Source organism: Gorilla gorilla, chromosome 6 (genome assembly GCF_029281585.2).
Source record: "Gorilla gorilla gorilla isolate KB3781 chromosome 6, NHGRI_mGorGor1-v2.1_pri, whole genome shotgun sequence".
Taxonomy (NCBI): Eukaryota; Metazoa; Chordata; class Mammalia; order Primates; family Hominidae; genus Gorilla; species Gorilla gorilla.
Genome location: NC_073230.2, coordinates 111,183,525 through 111,196,952, shown reverse-complemented (window position 1 = coordinate 111,196,952; position 13,428 = coordinate 111,183,525). Strand labels below are relative to the sequence as shown.

The following is a 13,428-nucleotide window of genomic DNA, read 5'->3' as shown; positions in this document are numbered from 1 at the left end:
GCTTTTTTATTTAAAGTGAAAAGTTTGTGACCCTTTTCACTTGAATACTTTGAGGCCATTGTAGGGTTATTAGTTAGTCTAATTTCAATATTGTGTCTCAGGAAATAGGAAAGCCCAAGGAGAGGAAGAGAGACTGTACAAAAACTTGTCAATGGAACAGTGAGAATGCTCACAACATCTGTTGATTAAGTTTGCCATTTTATATGGGAGCAGTTTGTAGCACCCCAAAACAAAGTAGTAACTTCAAACATCACTGATCAGATTACAATAACAGATATCATCATAATGAAAAAGTTTGGAATACTGCAAGAGTTTCCAAAATGTGACACAGACCTGAAGTGAGCATATGCTGTTGAAAAAATGATACCGATATACTTGCTTGGTGCAGGGTTGCCACAAAACTTCAATTTGTAAAATATGCAGTGTCTGAGAAACACAGTAAAATGAGGTATGCCTGTACTTAACAATAATTAATTAGGTATTGTTACTTAGTAATCTTCAAATATTCAATGGTGTTGTAACTAGAATGCCATCTATGGACTGAAATAGAGAGGTATTTTTAAATAGGAATAAAATTGAACAAGTGGAAATACATTTTAAAAATCTGGTTATCATTAATATATGGTTTGAATTTTTGTTTGTTTGTTTGTTTGTTTTGAGACTGTGAGACAGAATCCTGCTGTGTCAGTCAGGCTGGAGTGCAGTGGCGCGATCTCGGCTCACTGCAACCTCCATCTCCCGGGTTCAGGTATATTTCCTGTCTCAGCCTCCCGAGTAGCTGGGACTACAGGCGCCTACCACCATGGCTCAGCTCATTTTTGTATTTTTAGTAGAGATAGGGTTTCACCGTGTTGGCCAGGCTGGTCTCGAACTCCTGACCTCAGGTGATCCAACTGCCTTTGTCTCCCAAAGTGCTGGGATTACAAGCATATAATCCCATGTAATCCACTGCACCAGGCCTGAATATCTTGATTAGTCTGTTTGTTAATACCACAGTATGTTTTGTTTGTTTCCTATCTTCAAAACTGAGAGAAGATAATTTCTTACCCTGATTTTCTAACATTGGTATTTTTATGCTATGTCGAAGTAAAATTTATTTCAAAGCTACTCTGGTATCCTACAGCATCATATTCTGTCCTCACTGTAGGAGGTAATGATATATTTACAGATAATTCATATTTAAATAAAACTTATAAAGTGTGGTCTTCTATAAATATGACATACAAATCAAACTTACCAATTACATAGTGATTTTATTTGAAGTTTTTTAATACTAATGTAGTTAATATATTTAAAATTATCTTTAGTTTGTAAATATGTTAATTTTTTCAGTAAGCAATATATTGCAAAAGATACATCTTTCAGTTATATTACATAAATAATTGGGAAGCCTTAATTTATTCCATTACTCCCAGCTATTTCCTATATCAGTATTAAGTAATGTTGGACAGAAAGTGAATAAAATGAGAAAATATAAAAACTGAGAAATTATTAAGTAATCAAGTTATCTATTTAAGGGTTGTCAATATATACATTAATATTATTAATCAATTGTCTAAGAGAATTTAAATGTCATTCTCCTAATGTTTTAAGTTACTGTTAAGGTTTAGGATGTATTTCTCTTTTCATTATATTAGTAAGCTCATAGTATGTATCAAGTTATTGATGAAAAATCAAGTAGTATTGAGTACATAATTTTTTGAAGCGAAAGGTTTTTGTGATTCACTGTGTCTTATTAGTAATAGATTATGAGCAAGTTAGGAACTATGAAATTATCTGATAACCTTGACTTTGATCTTGACTTTAAATGTGACCTGGTGGAAAAAGCATAGATAATTAAATCAGACAAACCTACCTTTTACAAGCATTTTGACCATGGTGCAGTACAGTTCACTCTGAGCTTCAGTTTCCTCACATTTGAAAGGAAATAATACCCACCTTGCAGTGTTAGAGATTATGTATATATGATATTTAACACATAGTTTTTGATATCATTATTAGTTTTATACCAGGAATATAAGTACCAATATAATCTTATTACTGCTCATCTGAATGAGGGGCATTGTTAGTCACACCGCTTTCTATTCTTAACTAAATTAATCTCTTACAACTTGTTTTCTATCTGTTTCAAGGTATTAAAGTTTTGTCAGGTAAAAGATTAAAAAAATGTTTTTTAAACTCTCAAAAATAATTTAAGGTCCAAGTGTAAGTATAGTGGCTCACACCTGTAATCCCAGCTACTTGGGAGGCTAGGGTGGGAGAATTGCTTGAGCCCAGGAGTTTGAGACCAGCTTTGGCAACATGGCAAGACCCCATCTCTATTTTTTTTAAATCTTTTTTTTTTTTTTTTGTGGGGAGAGACAGTCTCGCTCTGTCGCCCAGGCTTGAGTGCAGTGGCACAATCTCAGCTCTTTGCAACCTGCATCTCCCAGGTTCAAACGATTCTCATGTCTCAGCCTCCTGAGTAGCTGGGATTAAAGGCATGTGCCACCATGCCTGGCTAATTTTTTTGTATTTTTGAGTAGAGACAAGGTTTTGCCATGTTGGCCAGTCTGGTCTTGAACTCCTTGCCTTAAGTGATCCACCCACGTTGGCCTTCCAAAGTGCTGGGATTATAGGCATGAGCCACCATGCCTGGCCTCCATCTATTAAAAAAAAAAAAATTAGCCGGTTGTGGTGGCACACGCCTGTGGTCCCAGCTACTCAGCAGGCTGAGGTGGGAAGATCACTTGAGCCCAGAAGGTAGAGGCTGCAGTGAGCCGTGATTGCACCACTGCACACTCCAGCCTGGGTGACAAAGTGAGACCCTATCTAAAAAAAGAGAGAATTTAATTTAATCATTTTCTGTAAACATCTCTTGGAAAATGAGATTTGGAAGTTACCTGTGTTTTTAAGCCTCTAAAATGTTAGCTAACCCAACATACCAGACAGTTCTACTTTGTTTCTCTGTGAGCATTACTGTCAACTTATAGTTCATTCAGCCTATAGGTAATAACTCCATTTACTGTATTTGGAACTGTGAAGATTTAATTAGGAATTCATTAACCAATGCATTTCCCACTGCTGAAAAGGTTTATTTAAGCTAGATGGTCACTTAGAGACTTTGATTTTATTGGGCCTTGATACAAATTGCATCATTTCTTAATATCTGAATCATTCTATTTTCCATAAAGTTAGGCTTTTCATTCACTTACCTGATTTTCTAAAATGATGAGGTGCTTGATATTAGAAACTGATGAAAATTTATCATTATTTCTCTATACCTGTTTAAAATAGGAAGGTAAGAGGACAAATTATTTGACTACACTTTCTGTAATCTCTAATAAAATTGAATAGTTAATACATCATGTTTGTGTAGGGGTTTTACCATCTGTGGTACCTTTGAAATACACTTATTTAACAAACATGCAACAACTCTGTAAGATAAGGATTATTATTCCTATTTTTACAGATAAAGAAACTAAAGGTCAATAAAGGAGTAGAATTAGTACTTGCAAAATTCTTCTGATTCCAAGTAGAATACTCTTTCCACTTCATCACATATTTTACATTTAATGAGAATTCAGCCAGATATTTGTAGAGATTGTCATGTTACAAGCAATACAACTTGCCTAGCAACCTTTATACCAAATACCTCCTTGTACCAGACACTTTTTTAAAATTAGTTTTTCTTGTCTAGAGGAGGATCTTTGGTCTACTCTGTAGACCTGGCAGATAGCAATGAACAGTTATGCACTTAAGTCAGTAAGGTTCTTATGACTATTCTTGGAGAAGACAGAGTAGCCTATTTTTTAAAACAATTGGGTAAATCTAAGCTCTCTCAGCTCCATGCCTGCTAATGTGGGTTTTTCTGTTTTGGGGAAGTAGAAGTAAGCAGAACCTCAGGACACAAAATATTTATAACAGTTTAAGAAAAACTTACATGAATTACTTACTAATTTTTTTTTTGGATGACAGAAAAAATGTGAGCGCTATTGGCCTTTGTATGGAGAAGACCCCATAACGTTTGCACCATTTAAAATTTCTTGTGTAAGTATCCATTTTTGTAAACACTTTTTTCAGAAAATTGGCATGCTATACTGATGAATAATTAAATTATAATGTGGTATGAACCCAGGTTTATAGACGCCAAGGACTCACAAACCTATGCTTACATTTAAAAAAATTTTGTTTATATACTGCTTTTAAATTTGGAAGCTTTTGGGTTGACTTCATAAATGCATATTTTCCTTGTATCTTACTATATTGATTGTGTGTTAGTCTTTGTATATCAATTGATAGTAGGTGTTTACATGTAAATGGAGTAACTGTGCTTTTAATATTTGGAAATCGTGTATTCATTTCAAATTGATTAAATGGGAAAGACTTGGTAACTGGAGTATAGTGTATCATATTAACCCTTCATATCTAATTGTGCTCTCAAAAATTGTTATAATTATATATAAAGATAAGTTTAAGACCTACCATACTGGAAGTAAAGATTGGTCCTGTCTGGCAGATTATTTGATATGAAACTTAAAATGTTTTCTTAATATGTAATGACCTCTGGAAATGAATTAAATTCAAGCCCAAAAGCTAACACAGCAAAAATCTGAGAAAATGAATAAAAAAATGAAAACAGTGAAGGAAATAGGAGTAGGAAAAAGAAAGGCATGGACAAAAAGAAGGAAAATATAAGTGAATTTTAAAATAGAACCAAGTTTTCTTTAGGTGCCATAAAAAGACTGTAATTGAACATAACCTAAAAATCAATTAATTTAGGCCAGGCACGGTGGCTCACGCCTGTATCCTACCACTTTGAGAGGCCAAGGCGAGTGCATCACTTGAAGTCAGGAGTTCAAGACCAGCCTGGACAACATGGCAAAACCCCTTTTCTACTAAAAATACAAAAATTAGCTGGGTATGGTGGTGGGCACCTGTAATCCCAGCTACTTGGGAGGCTGAGGCACGAGAATTGTTGAATCTGGGAGGTGGAGGTTGCAGTGAGCTGAAATTGCACCACTGCACTCCAGTCTGGGCGACAAGGGTGAAACTCCATCTCAAAAAAAAAAAAATTAATGAATTTGCCTATATTAGGGTTCTCCAGAGAAGCAGAACCAATAGAATAAGAGTGTGTGTGCATGCGTCTGTGTGCATGTGTATACATTTAAGGAGATTTATTATGAGGAATTGGCTCAGGCAGTTATGGAGGCTGGCCAGTCCAAAATCTGCAGGGTAGGCTGGAGATTCTGGAGAGCCAATGCTGCAGTTTCAGTCTGAATGCTGATAAGCTGGAGACCCAGGAGAGCTGATGTTCAGTTCTAGTTGGAAAAGTCTGTTGTAGAATCAGGATGAGCCGATGTTGCAGATGAAGGCAGCCTGCTGGAGAATTCTGTCTTGCTTCAGGAGGCTGGTCCTTTTGTTGTATTCAGGCCTTCAACAGATTGGATGAGGCCCAACAACATTATGGAGGACAGTTTGCTTTACTCAGAGACTACCAGTTTAAATGTTAATCTCATCCAAAAACAGTGTCACAGAAATAACTAGAATAATGTTTGACCAAATATTCTGGGCACACTGTGGCCCAGCCAAGTTGACAGATAAAATTAAATATCACATTCCTTATTCAGAGTTTCTTGTTTTTGACTTTGTTTTCCATGATTAAACGAAATATAATTTCTGTGGTTTTACTTGTCATTGCTGAGTTCTTGAACTCCATAATTTTATGACTTAGTTATACTCATGACTTCTGAATTCCTCTCATACATACCCAAAGTTTAGTGCTTTCTAGGTTGACATAAAAAAGGACAAGACTGAATCTGTATTATGCTGTCTACTTTATAAATCAATGTTGTTTTAATAATATTAACGATAACTCACCATTGAACTTTTTGGATGTAGTATTTAGTCAATATTCTTAAGGTGCTGATTAGAATTAACTATTTGTGGGGTAAATGTAAAAATTTTAGGCCAGGTGCAGTGGCTCACACCTGTCATCCCAGCACTTTGGGAGGCTGAGGTGGGGAGGATTGCTTGAGCCCAGGAGTTTGAGACAAGCCCGGGCAAAATAGTGAGACATTATTAACATTTTTAAAAATGTTAAAAATCCCACTGCATTTCATTTTATTTGGCTTGAATAATACCCAATACACACCACACTGTCTACTTCAGTGGGGAAATAACAACCCTCCTTCACCAATCCAGAAAGAAATCTGTAATATTAGATTCCTTGACAGTGTAGAAACCTAGTTCTGTGTAGTATGGTTGTTTTGGACATTTGTAAATTTATTTTTAAAGTTTTATTTGTATATATCTTTTTGAGACAGGATTTTGCCCTGTCACCCAGGTTGGAGTGCAGTGGTCTGATCATGGCCCACTGCAGCCTCAATCCCCCAGGCTCAAGTGATTCTCTCACCTCAGCTTCCCGAGTAGCCGGGGTGCTGGCATGGGCCACTACTAATTTTTGTCTTTTTGTAGAGACGAGGTCTCCCTGTGTTGCCCAGGCTGATCTTAAACTCCTGAGCTCAAGCAATTTGCCTGCCTTGGCCTCCCAAAGTACTAGGACTACAGGCCACCACACCCGGCCAAACATTTGTAAATTTAGATGTAATAAGATAACTATAGTGAATATTATAATTCAAGAGAAAATACAGTGCTTAACATCAACAACAAACCAACTTAAAATTTTTGAACATTTTGAGAGTCAGGAATAGTAAACAATTTACAATAATGGATATAAGGAAGAGTGCAATAGTTTATAATGTAGAAAATGAATTGATTCTTGGGGGATGGTTTTTCAATTAAACTAAAAGATATATCTCTATAAATGGTTCACAAAGAAAAAACAAAACATGGAGAAAGATTTATTAAAAAGAAAACAGATAACTTGAAAGGTCTCTAGATAAGTGGTTTGGTTTGATTTGATTAGTAACGACTTGGTTTAATTTGTCAGCATCAGGATTGATCCATGCTGAAGAAATATTTTCTTTGATAATTTTAAAATGGAAGGTAATTTGTTTGTCTTATAATTGGTTCAGACAACTCGGGATTTGTTATCATTGACTTAACTGCAAAGGAAAATCAAATTTATAAATAGCATGTTGGTAAAAATATTCGTAGTAAGTCATTTGACTACTTGGCAGTCAGAGTTTGAGACTGAGAAATGACTGTCTTTTCTAGAGCTCTCTCTCGATGTGGGATGAGGACAAGGGTAAAGTGGTGGTGAAAGGGTGAAGACTGGTTAGCAGGAGCTCAATCACATGTTACCACATGTAACCACTTAGACTGGATGTCAGCACACTACCCATGGCTCAGATCTAGCCCACTGCCTGTTTTGTAAATAAAGTTTTGTTAGAACACATCTATACGCATTAATTTATGAATTTGTCTATCACAATAGCAAAGTTGTGTAGACAAAGACTTTGTGGCCCAAAAAGCCAAAAATATTTACTATCTGGTCCTTTACAGAAATATTTGAAAAAGTTCAAATATTATTTGAAAAGTTCAAAGTAAATTACTATAATTTTAAAAATTAAAGCAGGTATAATAGTATTATTTTTATTAATAAAACAACATACACTGTTGTTCTTCATAATCCTTGTTCTAAACTATCTGTAGTTTTAACCAATAAGGCAAAAAGAATAATTTGCTTAGTGATAGACTGATGTAGATTAACACTTCGACTAAATCACAGTAAGAGACCTTTAAAGTGGTTATGTTATCAACAACCACAATAATAATAATAATTTGGGGTGTTCTTCCCTCTTCCTTCTTCAGTTGCTATCCAGTTAATTGAAACTTGAATGTTAGGGAAAATCATGTGTTATGGAAAGGTAAAATGGTTGAAGATGGGATATGGTGGTTGGTACTGAGGAATGACATTCTATTTATATTTACATGATTCTGGGGGTGGTTACTACTTTGCAGATATTTTATTGGGTGGTAGATGCTTAAGTAATTCGTTTAGACACTTTTTTTTTAGGTATAAGTAAAACTTACAAAAGCAAATTGATGTTTTTTTCTTTACTGTCTATACAAATTTTTTTAATGAACTTTTTTTTTTTTTTTCAAGTTTCTTAGTGTAGTAGGTAACTTGATTCCCAAATTCACTTTTCTTATTTGTACATATTGTTTGGGTCTATCTGTTAGGAGACTTTATCTGATAGGAGACTTCATTTTAAGGTTTTTTTTTAAATTTTTTTTTTAGTGTTTTTTGTTTTGAGACAAGGTCTCACTGTGTCACCCAGACTGGAATGCAGCGACATGATCGCAGCTCACTATATAGCCTTGGCCTCACTGCTGGGCTTAGTGATCCACCTACCTCAGCCTCCCAAGTAGCTGAGACCACAGGCTTACACCTCAATGTCCAGCTAGTTTTTGTATTTTTTTGTAGAGACAGGGTTTTGCTATATTGTTCAGGCTGGTCTTGAACCCCTAGGCTAAAGCGATCCGTCCACCTCAGCCTCTCAAACTACTGGCATTACAGGTGTGAGCCACTGCCTAACTTTTTCAAGACTATTTTTTTTAGAGCAGTTTTAGGTTCACAGCAAAATTGAGAGGAAGGTACAGAGATTTCTTATATACACCCTGTCCCCACACATGTAGCCCTCATTATCAGCATTCCCTACCAGAGCGGTCTCTTTGTTACAATTCACAAACCTACACTGACAAGTCATTATCACCAAGAGTTCACATTTTACATTAGGGTTCATTCTTGGTGCTATACATTCTGTGGTTTTGAAGAAATATATGATGACGTGTATCCACCATTGTAGTATCATACAGAATAGTGTCATTGCTCTAAAAGTCCTGTGCTCCACCTATTCATTCATTCATCTCACCCCCTTCCCAACCCTAGGTAGTCATTATTTTTACTGTCTCCATAGTTTTGCCTTTTCCAGAAGTCATATAGTTTGTTTTTGTTTGTTTGTTTGTTTGTTTTGAGACGGAGTCTTGCTCTGTCGCCCAGGCTGGAGTGCAGTGGCACCATCTCAGCTCACTATAACCTCTGCCTCCTGGGTTCAAGCAATTCTCCTGCCTTAACCTCCTGAGTAGCTGGGATTACAGGTGCGCGCCACCACACACAGCTAAGTTTTGTATTTTCATAGAGATGGGGTTTTACCATGTTGGCCAGGCTGGTCTCGAACTCCTGACCTCAAGTGATCCACCTGCGTCAGCCTCCCGAAGTGCTGGAATTACAGGCATGAGCCACTGCTCCCAGCTCAGAAGTCATATAGTTTGAATCATACAGTATGTAGCCTTTTCAGATTGGCTTATTTCACTTAGTAATGTGCATTTAGGGTTCATCCATGTCTTTTCATGGCTTACTAGCTCTTTTTTTCCTTTTATTATTATTTTTAATTGACACATAGTATCTATACTTATTAATGGGGTACATGTGATTTTGGTACATGTATGTGTAATTTAAAATGTGGAGTGATTAAATCAGGATAATTAGCATGTCTATCACTTCAAACATTTCAAATGTTTGATGACTTTTAGAATTTTTTTATAATTATCAGGTACATCTGGAATTTTAAAGATTAATTTTATATTGTGGACTTTGATACAAGTATTTTATTTGTTTTGATGTGTCTTTGTTTTAACGTTTTCACTGACTTAGAAATGTTTCTCTTTATTTAGGAGGATGAACAAGCAAGAACAGACTACTTCATCAGGACACTCTTACTTGAATTTCAAAATGTAGGTACTTACCATTTATAGACTATCTGTAAGAATAGTTTTCAGGCTGGGTGCAGTGGCTCATGCCTGTAATCCCAACACTTTGGGAGGCTGAAGTGGGAGGGTGACTTGAGTCCAGGGGTTCAAGACTAGCCTGGGCAACATAGTGAGATCTTGTGTCTACAAAAAGAAAAAAGTTAGCCGGGCATGGTGGCATGTGCCCATAGTCCCACTCACTCAGAAGGCTGAGCCCGGGAGGTTGAGGCTGCAGTGAGCCATGATTGTGCCACTGCACTCCAGCCTGGGCAACAGAGGGAGACTCTCAAAAATGGTTTTGAGAATAGAGAATAGTTTTCAAAGAGAAGATATAGAGAGGGAGGGGAGCGTGGGCTGAAAAACCACCTATTGGGTAGTATGCCCACTCCTTTGGTAACAGGATCATTTGTATTCCAGACTTCAGCATTATACAATATACCCATGTAAGCTGCACATGTACCCCTTAATCCAAAATAAAAGTTGAGGACAGGTATGGTGGCTCACGCCTGTAATCCCCAACACTTTGGGTGGCTGAGTTGGGTGGGTCACTTGAGGCCAGGAGTTCAAGACCAGCCTGGCCAACACGGCGAAGCCCCATCTCTACTAAAAAATACTAAAATTAGCTGGGCATGGTGGTGCACACCTATAATCCCAGCTACTCGGGAGGCTGAGGCACTTGAATTGCTTGAGCCTGGGAGACAGAGGTTGCAATAAGCTGAGATGGTGCCACTGCACTCCAGCCTGGGCAACAGAGCAAGACTCTGTCTCAGAAAATAAAATAAAAAATAAAATAAATGTTTTAAAAATAGAAAATATAATACTACTACCTAAATGTTTTATTTGGTAAAATGGGTTTGCTAGAAAATTATTTTGCTTTATATCTGCAAAATACAAATAATATATATAATATATATTATTATTTTGCTTTATATCTGCTTTATAGTTTTTTGTAAGTAAAAAAATGGTATCAGCAATTTTTATTTTTAAAGCATGTGAAGTTAGTTTTTGTCTTTGCAAACTAATCAACTTTTAGCTACTAAAAAAATAAAACAAGCTATATTAATAGTATACTATGTTATTTAACATAATTAATGAAATTTGGTAATTTTTTAGTTACGAAGATGAAAATGAGAGTGTAATATTTAGTGTCTTGACATTTATGCTTATCACATTACATAAAAAGTAATATTAATTATAACATACCCTAAATTTGTTAAATTTGGAATAGTTATACTTTCTTTGCAGCAAATATTTTTATTCTATTGCAGTAAGCAGGTTATTGCATTGTTTATATAATTATTACCCTGTTTTACTAGTTTACAATTTGTTAAAGAAAAGTCACTATCAAAGCTAAGCTTCATTTAGATATATATAGTTTTTAGTTGAAACCCCCCACAGCGCCCCGACTTTTTTTTTTTTTTTGGCAACAGGGTCTCACTATATATTGCCCAGGCTGGACTCAAACTCCTGAGCTCAAGCAGTCCTCCCATCTCCACCTTCCTAGTATCTGAGACTATAGGGATGAGCCACCAAACCCAGCTAAATTTTTTATAGTTTATAGAGATGAAGTCTTGCCATGTTGCTCAGGCTGCTGTCAAATTCCTGGCCTTGAGTGATCTTGCCTTTTGCATTGGCCACCCAGAGTGTTGGGATTACAGATGTGAGCCACTGAATCTGGACTGGTTGCTAATTTTTTAATCTACGGTAATAATAATAAGTACCTTAATGAATTTCTGTGGTAGATCAGGCATCTTAATTCTTCTAACTGCATCATATCCAGATACTGTTACGTCTGTTGCACATAGATGAAGATACAGAAGCTTTAAGAAGTTAAATAGCTTACCTGAAGTTATTTAGGAAATGGCCAAAGTAGGAATTTGAGTATGGTTTGCTTAGATTCCGAGTATTGCTCTTTCTGTTAAACACCTGCAGTAACCATTCTCAAAACATTTGACATCAGTACTCCTTTACATTCTTCAAAGTTATTGAGGATCGCAAAGTTTTTGTTTCTGGGGGTTATATCTTTCAGTATATACTATATTTGAAATTAAAACTGAGAAATTTTTAAAAAACGTGAATACATAAGCATATATTGTATTGGCTGTTAAAGAATAAGGCAAGTAACATTTTAGTATTATTCTGAGAATTATTTAAAGCTCATAGACTCCCTCAAAAGGGTTGAGGGGAGGGGGTACCCAGACCGTATATTGAGAACCACTAATCTGTAAGAAGACTAGTGAGTTTGGGATTGGACAAATTCACCTCTCCATTCTTTTTCAGTTTAATGTTCTGTTAGTCTTCTGATTACAATGGATACTACTCTAACCTACTCTAACATGGTGCTTACGGTATATTGCTCATCCATTTAATAGTGTAGATTAGTTAAATAGTATATATAGTGTAATGTTTACAGTACATGCTCTGGAAGTAGAACTGCCTGGTTTAGAGCCCACACTTGTCACTTCTTAGGAAAGTTTGGGCAAGTTATTTTATCTGTATATCTCAGTTATAAAATGAGGATGGTATTAACAGTACTTTCCTCATGGAAATTAAATTGTTACATGTGAAGCCCTTAGGTATTTGGCATGTGTTAAACAGTCAATAAGTGTCAGCTATTATTTATTTGGGTTTTTTTAAAAGCAGTGCTAAATGCCACACAAATTTCTTAGAAATGGCAGTTTAAATGAGCTGTGCAACTTTAAACTTTGCAAAGTATTTTCATAATTGTTGACTTTCTGTTTTTCTTGAAGGAATCTCGTAGGCTGTATCAGTTTCATTATGTGAACTGGCCAGACCATGATGTTCCTTCATCATTTGATTCTATTCTGGACATGATAAGCTTAATGAGGAAATATCAAGAACATGAAGATGTTCCTATTTGTATTCATTGCAGGTACAAAAGAATTTCCCAAGTTTATAAATACATTATTTTTATTTAAGTTTGATGTTACACAAGGTTTTATTTCTGCATTAATATGTTAGTAATCTTGAATTTCTCCTAGCCTTGATATAATGTTTGGGACTAGGGCCTTGTAAGTTGATGTGGTCTCATTTGGTTGACAGACCGTTTAGAGTATTGTTGCATTAAAACGCAGGATCATCTATTTGAAAATAGTATTCACATGGTGGGAAGCTATAGAACATACTCTTTTTACTGTTCACTGATTAGAGCATATAATCTCAGATCCTCATCATACTCTACTTTTTAAAGTCAGTATAGTAGTATTTTCTTTTAATCAATTTCCCTGAAACAATGACCAAGCAATTTTCATTCCTGATAAACACTGACATGAGATTTTTAAAAACAGGATATTGCTCTGATGCCCAGGTTGGAGTGCAGTGGCACAATCATAGCTTACTGTAAACTCAAACTCCTGGCCTGACGTGATCCTTCTGCCTCAGCTTCCCAAGTAGCTAGGACTACAGGCATGTGCTACCACACTGAACTAATTTTTTTTAATTAAAAAAAAATTTTTTAAGAGACCAAGTCTTGCTCTGTTGCCCAGGCTGATCCGAACTCCTGTCCTCAAGTGATTCTCCCACTTTGCTCTCCCAGAGTCTTGGGCTTACAGGCGTGAGCCACTACGCCTGGCAACATGACTTTCTTCTTTTAATATATGTAAGATGTACATACATAGGTCTTATTGATCTAAGATATCATCAATTCTAAGACACACCATTATTATGTGTATTAACAGTAAAAAAAATCACTGCCAATTATAAGGGGAAAAT

The 13,428-nt window shown here is 35.9% G+C and overlaps 1 protein-coding gene across 2 annotated transcripts in view; it reads left to right on the top strand.

Moving 5' to 3' along the window:
• The window catches only part of PTPN12 (protein tyrosine phosphatase non-receptor type 12), a 103,364-nt gene that overhangs the window by 50,885 nt on the left and 39,051 nt on the right, over positions 1-13,428 (top strand). For both annotated transcript variants that reach the window (XM_004045637.5, XM_055392518.2), the window contains exons 6-8: positions 3,958-4,029; positions 9,622-9,681; positions 12,447-12,589. In XM_004045637.5, the coding sequence (XP_004045685.1) occupies positions 3,958-4,029; positions 9,622-9,681; positions 12,447-12,589 (275 nt within the window). The remainder of the gene's footprint in view (positions 1-3,957; positions 4,030-9,621; positions 9,682-12,446; positions 12,590-13,428) is intronic.